At 44.0% G+C, this 26,207-nt stretch overlaps 1 protein-coding gene across 12 annotated transcripts in view; it reads right to left on the reverse strand.

The window, feature by feature from the left end:
• Positions 1 to 2,362: 2,362 nt before the first annotated feature.
• The window catches only part of LOC128352409 (eggshell protein 2A-like), a 150,695-nt gene continuing 126,850 nt past the window's right edge, over positions 2,363 to 26,207 (reverse strand). For 3 of the 12 annotated variants that reach the window (XR_008320390.1, XM_053312978.1, XM_053312976.1), the window contains 2 exons: positions 3,341 to 3,387; positions 2,363 to 2,663 (listed from right to left, as the gene is read on the reverse strand). Coding sequence is in view for 5 of the 12 variants with exons in the window: in XM_053312978.1 (XP_053168953.1) it covers positions 2,612 to 2,663; positions 3,341 to 3,387 (99 nt within the window). In the remaining 7 variants the exon portion in view is untranslated. The other 9 variants (XR_008320388.1, XR_008320392.1, XR_008320386.1 and 6 more) reach the window with 9 other exon arrangements.

The following is a 26,207-nucleotide window of genomic DNA, read 5'->3' on the forward strand; positions in this document are numbered from 1 at the left end:
GTTTGCGTGAAAAGGGAAGCACCATAACCGTGATAACTGCTGCTTCTGGGACTGGCAGAATTGGGCACCCAAAGTTCCCAATTACAGAAATAGCAGCCATTGTGGTTTTAGGGTTTCTCTTTTCACACAAACACTGCTGTAACTGTGAGCAGCTGGAGAGTGGGAGAGAGTGAAAGTGGTGGGACTGGATTTCCAGTCTCATTTGGCACCTGTACGTGTGCTGGGCTCTTGTATTACTAATATCTGAAAAGAGCTTGTGTGAATGACAGTACATGTGTTCATTTCAAAACTTGGCTACAGGCTCCTCAAATGCAGACAGAAAGTGCACTGCAGAATATATGTGTTCAACACAAAGTGAGAATAGGGCTAGGGCTTGTAGCTAAATGGATAACCAATATGTGATTAATTTTCTGATAGTAAGTAAATAATAGTACTTTCTAATAGTAGTAAAATGGCTTGTTTTGGTGAGAGAGAGAGAGAGAGAGAGAGAGAGAGAGAGACTCTCATGCATACATATATTGTAAATGAAAATGTCAGACATTAACTGGGAAAACTAGTGGACTTAAAAGTCCCATCAAATTACAGTACTTCTAATTTCCTATTTTCAGGCAAGCCTAGTGTTCCCCTTGATAAGGCATAATGCTGTGCTTCATTATCTGTGCTGAGATTTCCATAAATTTCCATTTCTCATTCAAAGCAAGATAATGCAACTGATTGTTTAGGAAATGTCAGAATTGTTTTCTCAGCCCTGTCTGGATCCCCACTTTCTGTCAAGATATGACTAAAATGCCAACAGAAAATTAGCATTTCAAGTGTCCTTATTCTTTGCTTCCAATGCGGCATAAGAAAAGCAGAACCTTTTAAAAAAATCCAATCTTTTGCAAAAAATACCACTTTTTGAAGTTTTGAGAAAGGATGTTAAGGTGACTGCAGGTTCTTGCCTTGTCACTGAATGATTTCAGGGAGATTGCAAAACTGAATTTTAAGCTTTTTAAAAACAGAGCTTCTTTAACTGCTCTCCCTTGCATATAAGTACACATACACAGCCCTTCAAAATTTGCCTCAAACCTCCGCCTCATCAGTGGAGGTTTATTTATATCACACCATTGGGGGAAATTGATCCTTGATCCTTGGCAGTGTGGGAGCTGCTGCAGTACACTCATTTGTACACTGCCAAGATAAGAAATCTTGAACCATGGGGGCAGGGGGGGGGGACCTACGCTTCAGCTTCTCCACAGTTCACTGTTGCCCCAGTTTCTAAAACAAGAAGAAGCCTGTAGAGACAGTGTAACAGTGACAGTGTAACATAAGGAGAGGCTGTCATCTACCAGCTTCTTAAAGGCCTCCATATTCTCCTATTTTATTTCACGTCAATTTCAATAGGCAGCTTTACACCAAAAAGGACCAGCCGGTTCAGAAAGCTTACAATATAGGCTATATTAGCCTGAGATTTGGTGCAGATGTTTGCCTGTGCATCCCACCTCTTTGACTCCTTGTCTGCATAAAGCCTGTTCTTAAATTATCTTAGCGATGTGGGAACTGCTTCTCTGGTTGCTTCGTAAACTCTTCCTTTAATATCAAAATGAGGGTGAGTAACCGGCATGGTTACTCTCTGATGGAAGGTCAGTTCTGGTGTGAGTGATGGCATCAGTCAATGCTGCCTTTAGCCTTGGAGAGTTTCTTAAGTGCAACAGTTTCATATATGTTTATAGTTGTACTGCATCTGGTTCAAAGGCTCCTAGTGTCGTATTGTGCCTGACCTCTGGAAACCTGATCATATCAGTGTAAACAAAGTCTTCCATTTTGTAATACCATATACAGTGGTTCACAGCTTACATTTTGAACCAGTAGTTCTTTTGTGCAAGAATGACACTTGAATATGAAAGAAGAAAGAAAAGCCAAGAATCCCAAGTGCTGAGCAATGTACTAGGAAGAGCAGAACAGAAAAATAAAGGTGCCAAACAGATAAACTCATAAGACGGGGGGGGGGGGGATTAAGTTGCTGGGATAAATTATAAATGTAGAAGTCAAGATGTAGAAACAAAAGAAACCAGGTTTTTGTTTTGCTGTTTTTGCTCAAGGAAATGTTTGTGAATTAGTACTATGTAACTATATTAAAGAAATAAATCACTGGGAGATGCTTTCTCCAAAAGGCAACAACATGGATTTCATTTTCGCCTACACCATGTTTTTAAGTAGGCAATTTTCTCTCCTGGTTGAGAAAAGGTGGCAGTGAAAATGTGCCATTCATGCTTATATCCATCCATCCATCCATCGGATTTATTTCCTGTCAACATGACCTTGTGGGCTCTCATGAAAAAAAGAGCACACAACAAATAATCTAAAACACAGTCACCAAAGATTCAAATGGATATGAAAACTATATTCCTTTTTATCAAATCAATTAAAAACAATACTTTAAAAATATATTTATTTAAAACAAGCACAGGTTTTAAATAAATCTTATCACCCGCTGATAAGCTAAAACAACATCAGTAACAATGCATCTCACCCTGTGAATGCTTATTGACATAAAAATATCTTTACAGAAGTCCATTAAAATGTCTATACTTTCTTGTAGGAGTACAGAGATGGTCTCATATTACTTTTCTCAGGAAGGAATTTCAGAACCTGTGAAGATCCTTCTCTTTCTCCCCATTAATCTGCAATCAGATAAACAAAGGAATTAGAGCAGGGCATCCTCCTGAAGACCTTAACATAGAGGGAGACTGATAATGGATATTTAGATATTTTAAAAACCCTAAGATGACAGTTACAGTGCTTACAATTTCCACTTGTGCATTAGAAAGCGTGATGTGATCACCTGGGCTTCCATGTCATATAAGCAGTAAACACTTGGTACAGTCTTGTATATTATTCTCGCTTTACAAATGAGTTCCATGTACCTATACTTTGTCTTGATCTTTCATCTTGAGATTGAGCTGGGAAGGGATGAATGCAGGCGTAAATTCAGCTGGTGCAGATTCCCCAACAACTTGCTAGAGATTTATGCGTGATGCATCTCTACAAGGAACAGTACCTATTACAGTGCAGATATAGGCAGAAATCTGAGAACTCCCCAACCATTCATAATCACTTCCTACAGATACGCCTTATGCATCCCTACAACAATGTTTTCCCAAAATGTCATGTACTACATAAAATGTCCAGGCAGAAACCAGTTCTCAGCCTCTGCACCTGCTTACACCAGGTTTCCATGGCTGTGTATCATCGTGTGCTCTATAAGGTAGAGCAAACACCAAAAGTCCTTGATTCACCAACATACAGTGCAGGCAATGGGGAGAGAGATGGAGCATACATCCAGGGGCAATCCACTTACATTTTGGCATTGTCTCCTTCACCATGCACTCTTATCCCCTCGATCTGCTGGAAAATAGAGACACATTAACTGCTTTGATTAAACACAAGGCAAGCAAGTGCTCTTAAACATACCCCCACCCCAAACACACACGCATGAAAAAAACAAAGGAACTCACAAAATGCAAGTTTAAGAATTTCAGGAACAAACAATAGGGTCAGAAGGAATTCATATCAAATGCTCTGCATATAAGTCTGCTCCGCAATGGCTAAAAGCCCAATGTAAGAGTAACTGGCACAGCCTAAAAATATATATATTGGTAGTATGTTGGTTGAATTTCCCACAGCATGTGCTAATTGGGGAAGTTTTTAATGAAAGAATGGGGTCAGAAGATATGACTTTATATGCACGATACTATCTTTGTTTCCCTGATTTATGTGAAATGAACATCTTACTGAAGCATCAATTTAAGGACAATGTCTCAAATTTTGCTGGATTTTGCTTGGCTCAGTTGGCTTATTGCTTAAACTTGAACATTCTCAATGGGGCAATAGATGGTGATATCCCTACAGAATATACTTATTGGGTGGCTGGGATGAGTGCGATTGATCATATGATTGTCTCACATAATGTGATCCATCTACTGACCTCTTTTCAGGTGATATTGGGCCGCCCAGAGGGTGACCACCTGTTGCTGATATACAAGCTGCATAGTAACACCAAATTGAGAGTTAGATGTGACACAGAGGCGTAACTATAGGGGGGGCAGGGGGGGCACGTGCCCCGGGCACCATCTTTTCTGGTCACGTGGGGGGCGCCGCCATGACAATTTTTTTTAAATTTTTTAAAAAATAATTGTTAATACAAATGTTTCCTGCTCAGTGCAGCAGTGCTGCAGCAGTCAAGGGAGCGTGTTGGCGCCCCCTCCCCCATGAGCGGTCCCTTCCGCACTGCCCGCCCCCCCCATTGCTTTGTTGGTGCCTGGCGGCCAGTCAGTGGCCTGGCTTGGCGGCGGCGGCGGCTTGTGAGGAAAAACCTAAGTATAATGTAGTATGTTGGGGGGGGGCAGGGGGGCGCCATTTCAGTGCTTGCCCCGGGTGCCGTTTTCCCTAGTTACGCCTCTGATGTGACATTCAAGGTCAATTAACTGATTCAATCCCTACAATATGAAGAATCAAACAAGGGTGTGTGCTTGACCCATTACTGTTTAATTACTATATCAACTTAGTAGTACAACATCTTGATTAAAAAGAGTTCTAACTGCCTAAATTAGCTTATAGGCATGTCTCACTACCTTTTTTTGGTGGCATTTTAAATATTTATTGGATTTTACAATAGTTTTTACATTCAGATTACATTCATTTATCTAATTCTACACATAAGTAAATATTGACTTCCCACTTGCCTATCTGCAAGGTTCACAATAGCTATACATATAAACCATTGCTATAATAATTCAAAACATACATTCTCCACAATACTACTCGATTTTACCCAACCCAACCTGCTGTTATTACTATATTTCAAACCCTACTGAAAAGTCCATATTAGAAAAATAATTCTTTAAGTAGAGCAAAAATGGTTACCAATCTTCTTTAAACCATTCCAAATTTTTGTCTCTTATAAGTGCTGTGTCTCACTACTTTAGTATGCCAACGATATGGTTATTCTTTCACGGTCTGTTGTAGGGCTAAGAAGAACCCTAAAATCCTTTGCACAATTCTGTGAGGATGAAAAGCTGCTGATAAACTATCAAAAGATGAAAATAATGACCTTTGCCAGGAGAGTTAAGGACAATAGTTGATATATTAATGGCAACAAAATAGATCAGGTACACAGTTTTAACTATCTAGGAATAAACTTCCATTCATCAGGTCGGAGAGATGTACATTTAAATCATGCTTCAGAAGTAGCACAGAGGAGTGCCTCGGCTACTCTATCCTACTATCATACCAAAGGAAGGTGATATGTCCCAGCGGTCCTGAAATTATTTGAGGCAAAAGTTGGGGTGCAGCTACTACATGGTGCACAGTTGGGCCCTTACTTTAATCTTGCCTGGATAGAGACAGTACAATCCAAATTTCTAAGATCAATTTTGCAAGTCCCTAGATGTGTCTCTAATACAGCATTAAGATTGGGATTGGGAGTCATAAGAGTGGAAACCCGAGTGTGGATTACCATCCTTAACTATTGGCTGAAGGTGGTATTCTCACCAATGGGAATGGTCCCACTGATGCTTGAAGATAGTTTCCAATCACAGTGGAAGTCAGCTGTTAAAGAAAAGCTAGCTTTTAATGGCTTCCCCCCTGAAGTGCTACAACCCATGGGTTATGAACAAGCAAAAAAGGCTGTAAAGCAAACAATATTAGATATGGAATGGCAAGAGGAGATAAATAAAGCCCCCAAATGACTCAAATAATGGAGACTTGCTTTTAGCACCAAGCTAGCTGGTTATTGTCAAGCCTTAATAACTTCTAAATACCATAGAGCATATGAGCTGGCCCGCTTTGATCTATTGCCCTCAGTGGTTTTACATGGTAGATATGGTGGGATTCCTTATTCTGAACATTACTGTCATGTAGTACACAGGCCATAGAAGATGTGGGTCATGTTTTATTATACTGCAACTTTTATAGGGACTTGTGTGAGTCATTAATTTTAACCCTTATTTAAGGACCTACCAGGCAGAGGAGATGAAGCATATATTTTATTTCTCCTGTCAGACCATCAAACCAACGTTACTCATAACATGGCTAGGTTTGGGGTAATAGCAAAGAATATATGATGGCATCTAATGAGTAATTTACTGGATTAATTTACTATGCTACTGTATACTCGTAAAGCTATATTGTTGTATGGGTCTGATTTTGTGTTTTTCTTTTTCATGCTTCTGTACTGGTCAAAGACTGTAATAAAATTTATCTATCTATCTTTCTAGAGAGAAAAAGCACAAATTGTTAGTCCATTCCTCCAGAAATGTGTAAACTCCCTCAGGATCACCTTGGACAGACTCAGAAATGAACTGTAATTTCAAAACAGAACCAAAAATAACTGTGGTTCAAATGAGGAACAACCTAAGGCTCAAAATAGGAGATTCCTAATAAAGCATGGAAGAGTCTCTCTTGCTTATCTAAGGGGCTTTTTAAAGAGACACACCCTGGAAAATGGAGGGAGGAAAGAGATCTACCCAGTGGGAGACCCCTCAAAGAAGTTCCTTCAAAGAAGCCTCAGAGCTAAGGGGGTTAAACTTTCTCTACTTCATAACTCAAGGTTTGTTTTAAGAGTCTGTGCCCTGGAAAATGGTGGGGAGAGAAAAAAAAGGAAAGATACCTCCCCATGGGGGGCTTCATGGTCAAAGGCCCACTCCCACTTCCATTTTAGGTGCAGCTGATTGCAGGGATGAAAACTCAAAAGGAACAGATGAGATTCAAATAGCTGAATTGATTGCTGCACATGGGAGATTTGTTTGAGGCCATTATGCTCATCTTAGAACAGTTGCTGAATTGAATGAAAGGTATCCTGCTCACCCCATTTTCCCTTTTGTATCAAACTGAACACATACCCCTAGGTAGCATGTGAATTCCCATAAAGGTACCTCCTTTATAGGATATTCGAAACTTCCAAATCTCAAATTTGAAAAATCTCTTTAAAAAAATAAAAAGTACTATTGGATTTCCTAACATAATGTCCGGTTTATATAAAACGATGATCCTGTCTCCTAATTTTCAACTTATTCTTAAGTGTGGTAGCAACTGAAAAGTTACTGACTCAGTCTCACAGTTAACATCAAACAAGATTTCCACCAGGGAACTGTAAATCCTAGAAGAAGATATTATAATGAGCTACAGTGCCCTTGTGAATATAGTTTATTGTACAGTTTATGGGTACAGTCGTATAGCTGTGTATAAAACAAGATGCATTATCTTCTGGTTCAGTATGTAGGTTGTAATGAATATCTGGATTTTACACTTCAGTTCAATATTGTTATAAGAGATATGAAAGGATCACTCTTAAGAGATTCAAACACAACATTCCGAATGATGGATGTCACCTAGAAAAATGGGACGATATTCTAGGATAATGAGTGTTGCTGTGAGATGGCTGCTTACCCAACACTCCTCGGTGGGTGGGCGAGCGGGGTTGTGACTGGGCCCCAGGATGATGAGACTCAGTTGGGGCCTGCTGTCAGTGGCCATGTGGAAGAGTGGCCTATCAGGAGTGTGGAGGGAGGTTTCGCCCTGCAGCTTCCCACTCGCTCATCCTTTTCATCTTTGGCCCTGTCAGTGCTGGCAGCGTGTAACTCTGCAGGTTTGATGGAGCTGGCGATGGAGGAGGACAGAGTGATCCTGGATAGCAATCTCTCCGTGAGAGAGCTCTGTCTTCCGGCACGGGGCCACCAAGCGCTGTGGATTGCTGGGCGCTGGGGGTGGCATTGCAAGGGAGGCAACTGATGGGCCGAGCAGAGGCTCGGGTGACATTTCCTTTGCGCTCTCCACAGCATGAGCCCGGCTGGTTTGCCAGCCTATGTGAGAGTGGGTGGCAGAGAGTGGTGGTGGTGGTGGTGTGTGGGGTGGGGAGGCTCAGGCTCCCTTCCATTCCCAGGTTTAGCTAGATTGAGTAATATTTAAGGAGTTTGACAGGCAGTCCTGGTGAGATGAGGGCTTGGGCAATAAATGGCTCCTGTCCATGAATAAATAGAGGGCTTAAGGGTTTTCTGTCATCCCCCTAGTGGGGAAAGGGAGAGGATAATAATACTAAGAATTGCTTGTAACAGCCCTGGTGGAGCAGTGGGGAAAGCTGCTGCCTGGAGAGCAGGGGCCTGTGAGTAATGGGTTACTGTAGTTTCTTAGGTTTATTGTTTGTTTGTTTATTTATTTAATTTTTATAATGCATACATTGTTGGGTAAATAAACTATTACATAAGTAATAGTCAGCCTTTAGTCTTTAAGGTCTTTAGTCAGCCCCAGACAACCTAGGGACACAGGGTTTGGTGGAAGAGCCACAGGCGGAGTTTTCAGTCTTCATTGAGGTGCTGGGGCTATTCAGATATAGCACATTGTGTGTAATATGCAGCGCCTGAGAGCATTACTGAACTTTCCAGCTGCCCCACCAGACAGGTAGCTTCACCAGGGGCATTTATGCCCAGCCTTTAGTGAAGATAGCCTGCACCCATGAGGCCTGGGCAAGCTGCTGGGCCTTGACAAGCGAGGGGTGTATAGCTGAGATCGTAGCTCCCGTGTCCTGTCTTGAAGTGTCCCACTTCGCAACTCAAGCTTTCTGCCGTCCTGGTTTCCCAGGACCTGCAGAGACATTTTTCCACAGCCAAGCTTCATGGCCACATGTCCTCCTCTGCACCCTAGCCAACTTCTTCTAACAAAGAACTCCTTCTTCTTCCCAATGACTCTCTAGTTCCTACCCACTTGGTTTTCCTATTTGTCTGAGTCCTGGAGTTCACCAGCCTGTCAGTCAGGACAGGGTTCACTTCCGATTAACTCTTTAGGAGAGGACTGGCTGATCACTACAGATTAATACAGAGGCGATGGCAATCTCACCTTTATCCTCCAAAGGAGATGATCAAGACACAAGTGGTGGCTGCTTAGATGGGTGCTTAGGCACCAGGGCTTTCCCCTTCCCCTTACCAGACCCCTTTTTAGTAGGCATGCTGCCCATCACTCACACCAAGCTGGGAACTGTCAACACACACAACTGTTGCGTGGCAAGTAATACACACGTAATGCTCTCAGTGATGGGAGAGCATCCCTGTGCCATGCTGATCAGAGAAGATTTAGCTGACCATGTTTGGGAGACTCTCCAAACGGGAGGGAAGGAGCAAGTGATGGTGGAGTGAGAGAGGAAGAACCAAGATACTGGGACCCAGCCAACCCCATCTATTCAGACTGGAGGTGCACCTGCAGACAGCACCATCAGCAGGGAGAGGCCAGGATCCAGCCCAAGCGCCGAGAAGCCCAGTGAGGGAGAAGTCCAGCTACACCGAGGAACAGAGGCCTATGTCCCTATCCCAGAACACCTGTGGCAGGCAAGTGACCTGGGGGGGGGGGTTGCGGAGGAGAAGGCGGAGCCAGGAGAGATGCCAGGAGCAGCCATCAACAGCAAGGCCGAGGAGTTCCAGAGAGAGCAGGAGGCAGACCCAAGTCTGGCACAACTGCAGCGGGAGGTGAGCCCCAACTTGCCACCTCTCAAAGAAAAGCTAAGCTCCCAGATCATCATTCAGAATGGGTTGCTGTACATTAGTATATCCTTAAAACTCACAGGGAGGGGTGCAAACTGCAGAGGCAACTTATAGTGCCTAAGAGACACCACTGGCACATCTTAGAGGTGGTGCATGCCCACCCAAATGGACACATGGGGGTGGGGAAAACCAGGAACAGAGTAAGGAAAAACTTTTACTGGGCTGGATATGGCCAGGACGTGACTGAGCAAGTGAAGTCATGTAAGGTTTGCCAGAAGGTGGGGAAAAGCCAGGACAAAGGGCCACTAGGTGACCAGAGGCAATCATCCTCTGAAGAAAGCAAAGACTGCCAGTCAGGCTCTATTGTGCATTTTTGCCAGGATTGGTTGGCCAAGGGAAGTCCTGACTGATGCAGATGCCAAGTTCATACATGGGGTGATGGAGAAGCATTGGAGCACCAATGGAGTGGAGCATCTCACTCCTGAACCTGACAGCTGGATCAGTGGGAGTGGCCCAAAGGACTTTGGGGGCCATGATTCAGAAGTTCATTAAGGAACGTTCCAAGGGCTGGGACTTTGGCCTGCCACAACTCTTGGATACTTACAGAGCTATGCCGCACCCAAGCTTAGGCTATTCCCCCTTTGAGCTAGTCCATGGGAGAGATGTCAGAGGGACTTTGGAACAGATCCGCCATGAGTCGGAGGGGAAGGAAACCCCCCCAGGGAGAAAATGAATTGAACTTTGGGGACAAGCCCCCAAACACCCTAAAAAAGACCCTGTCCCTTATGCAGCACAAACTGCGGGAGGCCCATACAGAGCCAAAGGCCTGGCCTGGTCTGCACTATGTTCACAAGTTTGGCCTAGATCCTTAAGGTTTTGATTGTATGTTTGTACTGATGCTGCTTTTCTTTCTCAGATGCAGTGGGCTTTGAAGGCCTTGTGAAGGTGCTCACCAGTGGGCACAGCTTGGTTTTTTGCGCCTGCCATCATGCCAGTCATTGTAGCTTCAGCACCCAAATGAGTCTTGGTACAGCCACAGAACTTACCTGGCTGGGGCGTGCTATGGAATCGCTTGCTACGCCTGTTGTCGGACTATGCCAGGGCACATAGCCCACCTCATGTTCTGCTGCTGCACTTGGGGTGGCGGGGAGTAATGATTTGGGGCTTCATAAGGGCAATGCGCTCATTCTGCAGGCTGTTCATGACCTGGAACTGGTTAGGCCTGATGTTCTTCTGGTTTGTTCCAATCTGCTTCTATGGAGGCAGTGGTGGCATGAGGGTGACCCCAGATATTTGGACAAGGCTTGGAAGAAAGTTAATAGGGAGATTTGAATGACTGTAATCACCATGGGTGGGGGTGGGGTAGGATCATTTCTCATCCTGGCATTACCTGGCCCTGAGAGGTGGTCGTTGCTTGGGGAAAGGGGGCTAACAGAAGTTTGCCCCCTTAGGGGTCTGCACAAATCCACTTTGCCTGGTTTGTTTCAAGTCTGAACCGGACTCAGTCCAAACTGGGGCATGTTCAGTATTGCCCACCACCAAGCAGACCCCCCTGGCTGGGTGCAAATTCAAGCTGTTTCAGGGGTTCTACAATTGTTGTTTTAAAAAAATTAATGACTCACCACCTCCAGGGGGTGCTGCCACAGCTGTGGGGGATCTCTGGCAGTTCTGCCTTTCCCCACCAGCTTCCACCAGTCTCTCTTGGGTGATTTTGAGCCATTTTCAGGCAATTCTGTACCATTCTGACATGGTAGCAGCCATTTTGGAGGCGGCTGCACATGTGCTCTAGCCACACAAATGACCACGGTGCATACACAGAGGCCTCCATAATGGCCACCACTACATCAGAAAGGACCAGAATGGCCCTGGGGAGACTAGGGGGAAGCCGGCAGGGGGAGGGGAAACTGCCGGCGTTTCCCCCGCAGCCGCAGCAGCAACCACAGAGGCAGTGAGTTGTTCAATTTTTAAAAACTGTATAATCCCCAAACTAGCCCCGATCCAACCTGGGTCGGGGCTGGCTTGGCCTCAGACCAAACCGGGCCTGGTCTGGCTTTGTGTGAACCATTGAGCTGGACCAGTTTGATGGCAAACCAGCTCAAGGTCAAGGCAGTTTGCACATCCCTATGCCCCCTTTTGTGGCAGGTGAGGGTTGGCTGGGGTGGGTAGTGTTTATGTTATTGGTGTTCAGCCGGAAGCACCTTGGGATGAAGGGGGATTCTATGGAACAGCCCCTAGGGTTATGGGACTCAAGGTGGCTGGAAATGGATCCTCTTTGGGAAGTTACTCGTCTCACTTACTCATAGTTTTGCAGCTTGGGGGGGGGGGTGATGTGGGCAATCTTCCCTCAACACAGTAATTGTGTGGTAGGGAGTGAGCCAGCTGGTAACCCCTGAACCCAGCTGATTCGCCTTGGTGGGATCATAGCTGAGTCTAGGAAGGTGGATCTCACAGGAGGAGTTGCCCGCACACAGTTGTAAAAATTATTCCTATTCACCTTGTTGCAGTTGTTTGAGCTAATAAAGTGGCCCTAGTTTAAAATCCATCACTTGTGTCTTGTCTTTATTGGGTCTCTGGGTGCAATGGTTTCATGTCTTCCAATATAGCAAAACATCCTTCACTCTTCATTCATGACCCATGGTTACAATGAAATCTGTATTGACCTCTGAAAGAGACTGGTTAATATTTTAAACGGTTGACTTCATATTTCACACTTTCTTGGGATTTGATTGTAAATGGCTAAAGATCACAAAATGAAAACTATTTTGAAACTCCACAGGAAGCAATAGATACCTCACAGGAGATTCAGTTAGACGCACATTTTCAAGCTCAGATATGAAACAGCCTAGCTTCAGATTGTTTTGATGCATCTATTGCTGCAAACACACTGTGACATATTTAGAATTAGGATTGATGAAAATGTTAGACCTCTTTAATGCATAAATAAAACAAATAAAAGGTCTCCCAACTTGAGCAAAAGTATTTCAATGTCCATACATCATTTTCAATGCTCTATTTCCAGGCAGCTGGAAACACTCAAGATTAAATACAGTAACTGAAACCAACTAACCAATCCAAGGACAGGAGAAGCGGCGGTGTGGGGGGGCAGGGAGAGGAGATAACTAGCTCTTCACAAAATTAACCCTTCTATAGGCCGATAAATTTCATTGCCTCTCTCATTTCCTCCTTTATATTAATAGTTGGCTGTAACTGATAAAGATACACAGCTTCCTTAATTCTACGCTGCACTACATTTCCTTCATGAGCCAGAATAAAGACCTTCATTTGTACAACTCTTCCTTCATGTTTCTCTTTCATATGTTTAGCCCAGGGTTTCAAGCTATCTTTATTATGTTCCGTATCTGCTAAATGTTCTTTATACCTTTTTATCAGGGATTTCCCTGTCTCCTTAATATAAAATTCTCCACATTCCACACACATGACCTTAGACACTGTTTCTTTGGTTTTGACAGCAACCCTCTTCCATGTCACATATCAAACAATCCCTCCTCTCATATTTGGTATCATAAAGTCTGGATTTGACTGGATGCTGTTTTAAAGTCATGGGTGCTCTGCAAATACATTAGTCTTTAATCCATGTATTCTTAGGATCTTTTGTGTTTGCCAGATTAATCTATCAGTCACATAAGGAGCTACATACAGAAATACGTAGAAGTACAGGTAACCCTTCCTCTAGATTGATCCATTGGGTGTTTATAACCATTCTTTCTAATGAATTCTTTGGCTTTTCTTCTGCAGAACTCCACCTGCTCATCTGATGAAACTCCCACAGTTCTCTATATAACATTCAACACTAACTGCTCTTTAATCACCTGTGAGTGTGCTTACTTACTATTGATTATTAACTCTTTCTTTGCTGGTTTTCTATATCATCTGGTCTCAATGCCACCCCCTCTCAACTGTATTTCTGTGGAAAAAATCCCTGACCATTTGGCTATTCCCTGGTCAATTTTATACTCCCCAATCTATTCAGTTCCCCATGCACATGTCTACTGTGTATACACACGTCTATTCACATGTCTATTCAGTTCCCTATACACATCTGTATTAATCTGAACATCAACAATGTATCTCTTATATAATATGATGTTTTGGTTAACACATCTTTTCTTAAAAGAATTAATATAATTTAAAGCTAGCAAAAGGGCCAGGTGATTTCCCATTGCTAAGCCCCATTTTTGTGTGTAATATTTACCATTGAACCTAAACACATTACATTGAAGGCAGACCACTATTACTCCATCAAGATCCTTAACAGTTAAGCCATAGCACTATATCCTGTTTTTTCTCCCATAATAACTGTATTAAACTCCTTCTAGCTTCTTCATTATACACGTTTGTGAATAATGCCTCAACATCAAAACTCTCCATACAGATTTCTCAGTTTTTCTTGTCCACATTTTGCAATGCTTCCGACATTTGTTTGGTATCATATTGAGTTGGAACATATTTCTATAAAGGTGACAAAATTGTGGCTATTAACCTGAGTTGGTTAATATCCACAATTTTGTCACCTTTATAGAAATATGTTATTAAAAAATGGTCAGCTGGACCATCCATCACACCCTGAGATAATTGCTCTAACCATAATTGATGACACTTGAGCCATTTTGCCCACATTGTTTTCCAACTTAGGTATTTTAACTAATAAATATAACTTATGTTAATGTGCAGACTTTGCATCAGTGCATGCCTCGCTGCAGCCCCTCCAGTTTATCCAGAAAACTCTGTTAAAATACAGGATTTTTAAAACTTGGACATAAATTGGGATTTGATGAAATTCAGACGAGAAAGCCCAAATTCTGTACGTAGCACTCTGAAAAATCTTCCATGGACTTTGGGGGTAAATCTGGCTGATGTGCAAACTCACACACTCCCTTCTGGCAGAAATTTGATGAAAGGCTCCAGGGAGGGCTGAGAGAGACTCCTGCCTGAAACCTTGGAGAGCTGAAACCTTATTGTCAGTCAGTGTAGACCACACTGAACTAGATGGACCAATGGTCTGACATGGTATAAGGCAGATTCCTATGATCTGAACTCAAAGGTCAGGGCAGGGGGAGCTCAACTCTGAATGCCCATTTCCAAACTTTGCCACCATCACCAACCATAACAGGTCATGCCCTCCAGTTCTTTCTCCCATTTGGTGCCGAGAATGTCTACAACTGAATGAGCAGTTTCCAATAATGTGCTGTGCTGGTGGGTGAAAAAAATTGAGCTTTCAGCTTTCTTACAAACAACCAGTAGCGGCTGGTGCAGGCACCACGGGGCGGTGGGGGGACGAGAGGCACCTTTACATATAAATTAGAAGGTGCTTACCTGTGCTCTGGCAGCATCTGCAAGCTGCCCCAAGCTGCAGCATGTCACCCAGCACTCCGTGCAGCAGGAGATCGGCTCCACCACTCACCTGGCTTCCTTACTAACCCAGATGACTTACTAGCCCTCACGACTGCTCTGAAAATGTGCAGATATTTTCTCCTGAAATCTTAACTAATTCAGACTTCAGGCACAACTTCTAATGTAGGAGAGCTTCTCTGCGTGTATAATTCCTTATCACCTTCTGCATGGTCTTCACTCATTCTGCTCCACCTTTGCACATGCCTCATCTCCGAGACACGCAATTACTTGAGCATTTTAAACAGATCTATTCTATCCTCAGAGAAAGAGTATGGAGGGTAGATGGGCCCCTCTGTTTTAAACTGTACTAGAAAAGCAGGTGACACTGGGAATGGCTGGCTGGCTGGCTATATGTGTGCATGCTAACATGACATTAAATCCATTTGTATGCTTGTCCTCTGTCTTGCTCCTCCTCGTCCTCCTTGTCCTCGTCCTTTCTTGATGTTTAAAACTGGTCATTTAATTGAATTATGCAGGGGGAGCATGCTATAATTACAAGTCATTATTATTCTGTAGTATGGTTCTTGAGACTTACCTGTCATTGTATTTTGATGAAAATATCTAATAAAGCATTTAATATATATATATATATATTTAAAAGATCCACATAGGTCTTTTTTTAAAAGGGGGGGGGGTTAACCAATATATGAAATAATTTTAAATGATTAGAATTAAAGGGGAAACCAATGACAACGTAGGGAATTAAATCATGGGGGAAATACGCCCAGTTTTAGATGAAAAAGAATGTTGGGTATGAAATTAAAATTCATGGTTACATTTCTGTTTTTAGTAAGCTTCTGCTTCTTTCTGTTCATTTGATATTTGGTTGTCAAGTTTGACAAGTGTAATAAAATAAAATAAAAGTTAATTGTGCCAAAAGCAAAGAAAACAAAACAGAACAAAGTCTCAGAGCATTATTTCTAAGACTCCTGACACCCAGGGAAAAGCACTGAATTTCATTCAATCCCCTCCTAAATTATTTTGGGAATGGTCTGGGACTGGGAGAATCCAGTGCTGCACCATTGTTTAAGCTAAATGGATATTATTATTATTATTATTATTATTATTATTATTATTATTATTATTGCCGGACACAATGAGGAAAATTATTTCAAGTCCCATTTAGGGCTACTTGCCTAACTTGTCCTTTTAATTTTCCTCAACATGTCAGCCATTAGTGTTGTCATTGTTATTATTATGGATAACAGTAAGTAACATATGTTGTTACTTACATGTTTTATTGATAAGTAACACATGTTGTATGAATCAGAATGATTAGCATTATACAAATCTGCATGCCTTTTACAATCCACTGTGAACACGAAATTTGCATCCATCTTGTGACCTGGCTTCTCTACTGGGGATTAAGTTGAAATAATCCATAAACACTTAAACTAGCTGCCTGTAATTACCTGCTGAGAGCTTTTTCAACAAACATAATACTTAGGTTTATAGAGACTTTATTTTGTATTAGAGTTGAGCCTGCGGTGATTTTTAGCAGCCACATCAAAAAATGCCTACCCCTTTCAGTGATTTATTTGGTGATTGAAATGAAAAGAGACAAAAGTGTTTGCCTATGCAGAATGAAGGCAATTGGTGAACTGATTGGCCGAGAATACCCATGTGATGATGTAGAAAGTATTACCCTCACTCTCAGTACCCTCATATGCATTCACCCACAGTGTCATACAGCCAAATCTAACTGGCAACATAACACAGTGACAAATAAAACCACTATATGGTCTCTGATTGGTTGGCATCACTCTAAAAAAGAAGCACTAACTACAACAACCACCCCACTGAAGAAGATAAGTTTAAAAAAAGGGCAGGATCCAGAATAAGTTGGTCATGACTAAGCGCTCCTAAACACATGAGAAAAATTAGAAACTACTTACTTAAGTCCCACTAATTTCAATTAGCCATGGCTAATTTAGTCCAGTTCTTGCCTGCTGGATGCAAAAATAAAGAAATGCACTTTAAAAAAATGGCTGACATCCTGATTAATGAAGCATTGGTGCATCAGAGAAGTATCGGTGTAGTACCATTGCTTCGGAAGAGTTCCAGTCTAACACGGCACTGATGCTAATGTTGTGTGTATGTCCACGCATACATGCATTTGTGTAAAATTTAAGTGACCTCTCCTTCCTCTGGAAACCTTGTGTCACCTGAAAATATATCCCTGAACATATTTTGGTGTGGCACAAAGCACTTGCTTGGGATGAGGGGGTTGTCAAAATTTACCCCCACCGCTGAGCCAGCAGCATAGCTGAGTTTGTCGAACTTTTCAGAAGCACTGGTGCTTTCCTCATTGCACTAGTGCTTCATTATTCAGAAATCCAGTCACTGAAGCTTTTCTCACAATCCGTGAGAAGAGCTCTGTCACTGTCAGGTCTGCAGGGAGAGTGGGCTTAGTCGGCTCTCCCTGCAGATGATCAAAGGGCAGCCCTGAGGTGGCCGGATTGGCTGCCCACATGACTGCTGGCTCCATCACTCGCACTCGCTCCATTAACCTCATTTAAGGGGAGGGTGGTTTAGGTGGGCTAGCCGCCTTGGGAGCACCAGGCTCGCCCATGAGCTGGGTGGTGCCCACGATCAACAGAAAGCAGGCTAAGAGAGTTTAGCCTACTTTCTGTTGATCGTGGGAATAGCCCCACTGAGTATTAAGGGGATGTGGGGAAAATATTTTGGTCCTCAAATTAATAAGAACATTCAGTTTAGCCCAATCCTATGCTCTTTTAAGCTGTAAAAGGGATAGGGAACAAAGAGTCTGTTTTTTGAGGCAAACCTAATGATCGCTCCATTTTCTAGAAACTCTTATATTTATGATGGAAATGCTGACACCATATTTTAGCAGTGGCGCTATGGACATGCTGATAGAAAAATGGAGATCCTGTTGACTTTGTTAAACTGAAAACATTTGCCAGAATTGCAGGCGTCTTTACTTTCAAACTCCACAGGTGACAGTATTAATGAGACAATGGCCTTCTTACAGACCGTAGGAATGCTTCATGTGTTATGTCGGAACAGCTATTAAGGTCAACATTTGAAACACTGTATGCAAATCTCCAGCAGACCAAAACAAAATGCATAGCAAAATTGACTTCAGTCACATCCACCTTAGGGAATGAGTGGAATCAGTAATATTTTTGCTATGTTTACCAAGCCTGCTGAGTAGCACAGAGAGAGATAATTTCTTTGGACAAAGATTCTATTATTTCCCATTGATTTTTGAATTTACATGTCATTTTCTTGCATCCCTTCTCCCTGCCTCTTTTGCATGAAGAAACCTAATCTCCTTGAATATTTCTCATTTAGAGGCTGCTCTATGTTTTAATAGAGCAGCCTCTAAATGAGGCTGCTCTATTAATCTTCTTGCGATTCCTTATGTATGATTATTGCATCTTGCTATTCCCTTAGGCCAGATTCACCCATATCTGTGGCAATGTGGTTGCTACTAAAAGCCACTTTATTGTAGCAGAGACTGTGGCTGCTTCTGGCAACTAAACAAAAAGTGCTTGCCATGTTTCTCTGTTCTTGTAATGTAGAATGGCTCACACCACTTGTCAAATGCACAATATGGGGATAATAGTGACCTGCCTTACATAATGTTGGAAACATTATGATACTGATAGAGTGTGGGTTGGTTTGAACAATCACCAGCCTCATCACACAGCTTGTATGGGGTTGCGTTGTTTGTGCCCCTACACTAACAACACTGCAGAATGTCCCAGCTTACAGTTGGGGCAAACTTTAATCATGTGAGGGATTTTTATCTGAATCACCCCACTACACACACTCCAAAATACAGAGGCCGCATCCGCATGTAATGCGGAACTGGAGTTGCATGGGGGAAGAGGTTTCCCTACCATTATGTAAGAATGTGTACAATTCTGGTCCCGCTCATTCAGTGACCCAAGGTTGCACTCCACAGACCCCAATTTGAACCCAATATTTGTAGTGAGTTTCACTGCTCATAACTGCAGTTCCAGTCTGTGAGCATGACATCCGAATGCAGCACTGGAGCCTACATTCGATGAAACCAGAGGTGAGGGAGGAAGCTCCTCCCTCTCTTCAGGTGTGATTGGCTGTGCGGGCTGTCCTTCCAGCAAGAAGGAAGCCTGCAGGAGGGGGAACCAGTCTTCCTGTCTGCAGAGACCCTGCTCTCTATTTTGTCCAAATGCATAGAGGAGAGCAGGGACCGGGTGAGAGAAACCGTGGGTGCATTGGATCTGCAATTCCACATTATATGCAAATGTGGCCAAAGTTTTGGAGCATGTGTAGAGAGGTGATTCAGATTGTCTGCACTGGCTCATTTGAATATTTATTTTATTTTATTTTATTAAGTGGTTTAATATACCACCCAGTCCACAGACTCAGGGCAGTGTACAGGCAAGAACAGCATCCAAGATTTAATTTTTTAAAAATAAAATAAAATAAAATGCATGTATATGTGTACACATGCATGCGTGTGCATGCGCGTGCACACACACACACACACACCACTTCCTTTGGTTGAGAATCCTCTGAATGGCATTTTTGTAATATTTGCTGCATTTATAAATGTACAAGCAAAGCATGTGGAGACAAAAAAAGGTGTTCCTACGTGGGAGAAGATTCCTAGACAGCAATTTGCTTTCAAACAGCTGTTTTTTCATTCACACACAAAAACCTGTCCCTTCAGCTGGAGCAATGTCACCTTCTATACATTCTGATAGGTATATTGTTTCAAAACCCAGAAGGATTTGTGCCGATCTCCTTAGCATTAGTTCCCATCAGCTGACCTTTTGGGTTCTTAACAGATTTGCAAATTAGCAAAGGAATGGCCATCCTGCATCCATGACAATAATAGCTGAGTGATATTGTTACTATTATATGTCTTTGCTTTCCTTTTTCTCCCCCCAGCAACCCAGTGCAACATCACTGGACAGCTTCCCAGGACCCTCAGAAGACCTACTGCTAATCCCTGAGACCAGCTATAGTCTTTTTGTGATAGCGGCAGAATGATCCCCTTGAGGTAGGAAGCGCTCCATGGAGAGACGTTTGTTGAGGATCCCCTAAAACCTGGAGCTGGCCCTGCCCTCTTTTGCCACATTACCTTCTATTTGGCTTATATGTAATAAACAGAGTTATACAAATAAGGACCTGTACAGTTCATACTGTCCCTGTCAATGCAGTTAGGATGTGGATGTGGACATGCGAGAGTTTGCCTGTCATAATATCCTTCACAGATGTCCTGATGCCCTCCCAGCATGTCCCCTTCTTGTGTGGGGAAGGCTGTTCATCTGAACAAATATTTGGAGTGCGTATAGAGGGGCCAGTTGGATGAACAATCCCCACACATACCCACAATAAAGGGACATGGAGGCAGAGTGTCAGGACAACTATGCTGGACATCCTGACGGGTGAGCTCTCAGTCCATCCCCCTCCTGATCACATGGACTGGGACAGTATTGTCTCAACGAGACAATAATCACATAATAAGGCAGTTTACACAACTGAAAACTGGGTAGGACAAGTGTTCTACCTAGGTTTGGGAGCTGTTTATGCTCCTAGTTTTCGCGTGTTTGTGAGCAAACAACTAGGTTGGCAGAGAGAGGCGTGATGTTGTGAGGCAGGAGCTGGGTAGGACAGTGGCATCCCATCCAGCTTTTATACCCAGCTTTTTACCAAGGTAGGAAGAAAAGTTGTCCTAACCAGCTCCTGCCTCACAACCCATCACTCCCACCTCTTCCTATTTAGGTGTTTGTTCACAGGCAAGGCAAAATTGGGAGTGTGAACAGCTCCCAAATCTGGGTAGGACACTTGTCTTACCAGTTTTTGGTTGTTTGAACTGCCTTAATGTGTTACATACTTTGAGAAGGCTCTATTAGTATGACAAGAGGGGAATTTTTAAAGTACTATTTGACAATCCCTTAATATACATAAATAATTGAGAAGCTATTAACAGATGTAGCTTGTAAAGTATGAGGGGATTTCAGTGCCAGTCTGCTCATTTTCCCATTGCCCCAGCCTTTCTGTGTGATGCCAGTTGGTTTGTGCTCCATTTGAGAGGTCTGTGAGCCAAGCTGCTTGACTAAGATAAATTAGTTCCATCCCACCCTTGCCAAGTTATCAGCTCTTTCAAAACAGAGTTGTATTTATCTACAAAGCAATTAGCACAGAGAGAATGTCTCAGGCACGACATGTCATACAGTGTTGTGTTCAACTCAACAGCTGATTATGAGTAAAAGCCATTTACAAGAGACAATGGTGAAATAAAGAACTATTCATGTAACACAAACACAGCTACACTTAAGCAAATTAATCTGCTATTAAGGGAAGTTGTCAAGTGTGCATTGAGATTTAAAATCCAGTTCCCATGATGTTATCATGTTCTAGCATCTCACCCAGAAGCAGAACTTACCATAGGGATGCTTGGAGAGGGGCTGAAATAATGCTTAGGGTTCCCATTGAGTTCTATGAGCTAAAGAAAATGGACTGCGATCTGGGATACACTTGAAAGTGGGGGGAGCAAACGTGAACCTTGCCTGCCCAGATATGTGATATATCATGATCATAGTGGAATTTGAGTCACATTATTCCTTCCTATATTATAAACAAATGGCTGCCATTACTTGGTGACACTATTGTCATGGTAAGGGGAAAACCACAATACCTTTCAATTTGGAACGTAGGCAGCCTATATTCCTGCCCCCTTCCAGGAAATTTCCAAGGGTATATGTTTCTCTCTGAGCAATCAGTCTTTATAGGACCTTCCTTTAGACACCCTGCCCATCATAATGACAAACATGCCATTAATTTTAAGAAGTACTTACTACAACAATATTGTAGAAACCAAGGGAAAGAGTTGTGGTATGCAAGGACAAGGCAGTGGAGTGGAATCATGAATGTTAATAGTTTAAGGGCACAGCAGGGAAGTAACTTGCTTAGAGAGCAAGAGGTTGCTTTTTCGAATCTCCACTGGTATGTTTCCCAGCCTATGGGAAACTCCTATTGTCAGCAGCGATATAGGAAGATGCTGAAAGGCATCATCTCATACTGCATGGGAAATGGCAAAGCGAAACCCCTCCTGAAAGAAAACCATATGGCTCTGTGGTCGCCAGGAGTTGACACCGACTCGATGGCACAACTTTACCTTTAATGAAATAGTTATTGAGGCCAGTCTCACGATCAGTGAGACCCGCCTTAAGAGGGTTTGCGGGGAGCGTGGACTTAGCCTGCTCTCCCTGCAGATGATCCCCAGACAGCCCTGGGTGGCTGGATCGGCCGCCCACACAACTGCCAGATCCATCACGGAGCCAGTGAGGGCTGTGGGGATCAGGGGCTACGCGGCCCCGGAAGTTCCAGGATGCCCCGCCGAGTGCGCAGGGCATCCTGGAGAGACTCCCAGGGCCAGGAGGCTTGTTTCAGCCTCCCAGCGGGGGTCTCCTCATGTGTTGCCGTGGTGTGGAGCTGTGCCCCAGCAACACATGTTCAAATAGACGGGGTTAGCAGAGTGCTCGCACCGCTAACCTCATCTAAGGGGAGGGGGAATTAAGAGGGTTTGCTGCCGCGGGTTGCGTGGCTCCCGTGGCAGCACACAATTCACCAAAAGCATGCTAGGCTCCCTTAACTTGCTTTTGGTGGAACGTGAGAATCTCCTCATTATGTACAGAGAGGCAAACACAGACTGCTTTTCCGTGCTCTTGCTGCTAGCTTTTTGTTAGCCCAGCCTTTTCTCCAGGACTGGACTACAAGTATCTAAAGCCCCATTCAAAAGCTGCCCTGGATCAAGGAATGGATTAACCAAAAACACCACAAATATAAGAATTAAACATTACAAGCCAACCCCCGCACAGAGCATCTGTGCATTTTTTGGGGCCGGCAACATCTCCCCCCCACCGCCCCAGTCTCCGGCCAGGCTGCTGCCACCTCCTCACCTTGCCTCCGCGCTGGGCCAGATCCGCCGCCTCTGTCCCCCCGCCCCAGTCTCCGGCCCGGCCGAGTGCTGCCGCCTCGGCCAGGCCCGCCGCCACCTGGCGTCCGGGCCCACTGCGGCTGCCTCCTCGCCTCAGCGGCTGGGCGGGACCCGCCGCCTGGCCCACTACTTCCACCGCACCGGGCCCGCAGCTGCCCGGCCAGCCAATTCTCCCGCCGCTGCTGCAGCTTGGCCCACCGCCGCGGCCTGGCCCACTACGGCCACCGCGGGTCACAGCCTGATCCACTACTGCCCACGGGTTGCACCCTGGCCCACTACTGCCTCCGTGCATGGCCACCGCCTTGCCTCAGCGGCCACCCGGCCAGCCAATTCTTCTGGGTGCGCCTTAGCCAATCAGGCACCTCTGCCGGCAGCCAATCACCTGGGCTGCCGGGATGCATTTTCCCTGGGCACACCCAGGAGAATTATATAGATAGACAGAGTATGTGATGACGTGTGTTATGCAGATAATAGGTCTTTTCCTTGACTCTGGTTAAAATGAAATAGAATGCTATTAAAGCTCAGATGCTTATCTGTCACTTGACTTAAAGTAAAGTGTGCCGTTAAGTCAATTTTGACTCCTGGCACCCACAGAGCCCTGTGGTTTTCTTTGGTAGGAGGGGTTTCCCATTGCCTCCTCCTGTGCAGTGATGCCTTGCAGCATCTTCCTATATCGCTGCTGCCTGATATAGTCTGTAACCCTGAGTATATTTACCAGTGTTTGCTGTATTAGCTTTGTGCTCTTTATTAATGGTTGTTATTGTCTTGGTTTAATTTCATGCCGTTTTTGTTATTTCCTACAACTAAAGCAAATATACCCGAATAGAAGTAAGTCATAGGCAATGATTCCTCTACAACTAAGAGTGTTCACTGATCAAATACACCAAAACCGTGTTCTGTTCTATACATGTAGTAGAATGAAAGCAGCAGAGTTTTGGGTGGTGGTGGCAGAATGGGCTGTACCACTTTACACCACAGCTGGAAAACACATTTTTGAATGTCCCCCTACACACAACCCCGCCCCGCGCAGATAGGAAACCAGCACAAAGAGAGTGGGCTGGGCTAGAATCCTTTCCCTAGTGTGCTGGATTTTTATTTGCAGGGATTTGTTTTAACACAGCAAAACATTTACACTTGGTATCCTTCACCTGCAGTCAGAATTCTGCCACCTCATTCTTCTGCATAGGTAGACCAGGCCTCAGGCCCCCATATAAAAATTACCTTTTTATAATTCCTCAACATGCTATAGGCATATATTTTCAAACAGCATCTTTATGCAGGGGCGTAGTGAGACCCCCAGGGGTCCAGGGACAAAAGCTTGTAGCCCCCCCCCCATCGCACATGCCAGATGCAAGGAGCAGGGCAACAAACATCTCCTCCCTGCCCCTGCCCCGCCGCCCCTGTGTGGTGGCGGCAGGCGCTGTGGCTGGACCAGGCCTCTCCGGCTGGCCTGCATGCCTCTCTCTCTTGCCAGCTGGCCAAACTGCACAGATTGCAGTTCAGACAGCCAGCCAGAGAGAGAGAGAGAGAGAGAGAGAGAGAGAGAGAGAGAGAGAGAGAGAGAGAGAGAGAAAGAGGCATGCAGGCTGGTCAGAGAGGCTTGACCCAGCCACAGTGCCTGTCGTCGCCACCGCACAGGGGCAAAGATAAGTGGCGGTGGGGCAAGGGTGGTGGTGCAGCGTGGCAGGTGTGGTCTGCTTGGGGCCCCCCGGACCCTCTGGGCCCAGGGACATTTTTTTAAAACATTTTATATGCCACTCTTCCTCCAAGGAGCCCAGAGCGGTGTACTACATACTTAAGTTCCTCCTCACAACAACACTGTGAAGTAGGTTAGGCTGAGAGAAAAGTGACTAGCCCAGAGTTCCTGCTTATCCAATGCATAAGCAGCCCATGTCCTTATGGCAGCATCCTTATGGTAAAGGCAGAGAGTCACCCATTATTGTCCTATTTAGGGTAAACCTTGGTAAGATGCTTCTTTGTCTGAATGACTACAGACCTAACATGGCCACATTATAGTGAATGCTTTACAGTATAGTACACAACATACCTGGATTGAAGTTCCTCCTTAATAATGAAGACCACTTAGAGACCTTGGGCCACTGGCTATAGTCCTAGTCAGACATTGGGGTCATTCAGATGACGCACAAGGCTGGGGTGAGGGAGGGCTGTGGAGGAAGGCAGGATGCAACCTGCCTTCCTTCACATGAGCTTGGCTCACCCGGACGCACTGTGTGCCCACATGATCAGTGCAGTAGCAATGTTCTGAAGGGGATCTGGAAAGGAAAGCAGATCTGTGTGGAAAGCAGAGAGGCTGCCCACGCCAATGCAGTAACTCCTGGCTTCCTGGCCACTCTGTAGGTGGCACTCATTGTTGAAAGGGAGCAGGCACTAGGAGCTGCTGCAAATAGACCCGATCACACACACGATCGGGGCTGGGAGGAAACATGTGGGCTGTGTGTAGGTAAAAGGTTTGGGTAGACCTGCTCTGCAGCAGCAGAGTAGGAGTGGGTCCCGTGGCTCCACACAGCCCTTGCTACCCAGGTTTTCCCACTCCTACCCTGCTTTGACTGGTTGTAAGAATGACATCATTGTGTGGTATGTGCATACAGGTGTCTTTACACATGTACATGGTTTTTGTGTGAATTCCTCTGCATGCATTCATTTTAAAAGTGAACCTGAGTAAAGGCCCCCTCAAGTACAGGGTACAGATAGGAAGTTGACTATGGTATGTATGTTGAACACAACATGGGAATAGAGCTTAGCCTAATCCAACTCATAGATTTGTTGTAAGGATTTAAAAAAAGGGTAAAGGACCCATGTATACCACTCTGAGCACCTACAAGGAAGGACAAGGTAAACATATCATTCTGGGTACAATCCAACCTAAGTTAAGTGCACTAAGTGTCACTGATTGCAATGTGACAGATTTCAATACATGCTTAACTCTCCTGTTGAAAGCAGTGAGGCTTATAAATCCTTGCCTCTGGCAGGTTTGTGCCTCCTTTCTTAATTTAAATTCTTTTTAAATTTGCATTTATTGAAAAGAGAGTATATTAGAAGAAAGCTATTAGCTCCATGTTGAGGAACAACTTTGTGTTTTAGATCAAAACATGTGTCTTCTTACGGTTACAAGTCAGAGAAGGATAATTTAGTTGATTGCAGTCTTAAGCAAGGTGGGAGTTTAAGAGGCAAGTACGGTAAAAAGGATCATCATAGATGTAATAAACATGTTTTTTGTGATAGACTCAAATGTTGGCAGGGTGTCTTTTTGTTTTTTTAAAGGAAGATAACCTGGAATGTATTTGTCATATCATTCCTAGTTTTAGAAA

The sequence above is a fragment of the Hemicordylus capensis genome, chromosome 3 (genome assembly GCF_027244095.1).
Source record: "Hemicordylus capensis ecotype Gifberg chromosome 3, rHemCap1.1.pri, whole genome shotgun sequence".
Classification (NCBI taxonomy): Eukaryota; Metazoa; Chordata; class Lepidosauria; order Squamata; family Cordylidae; genus Hemicordylus; species Hemicordylus capensis.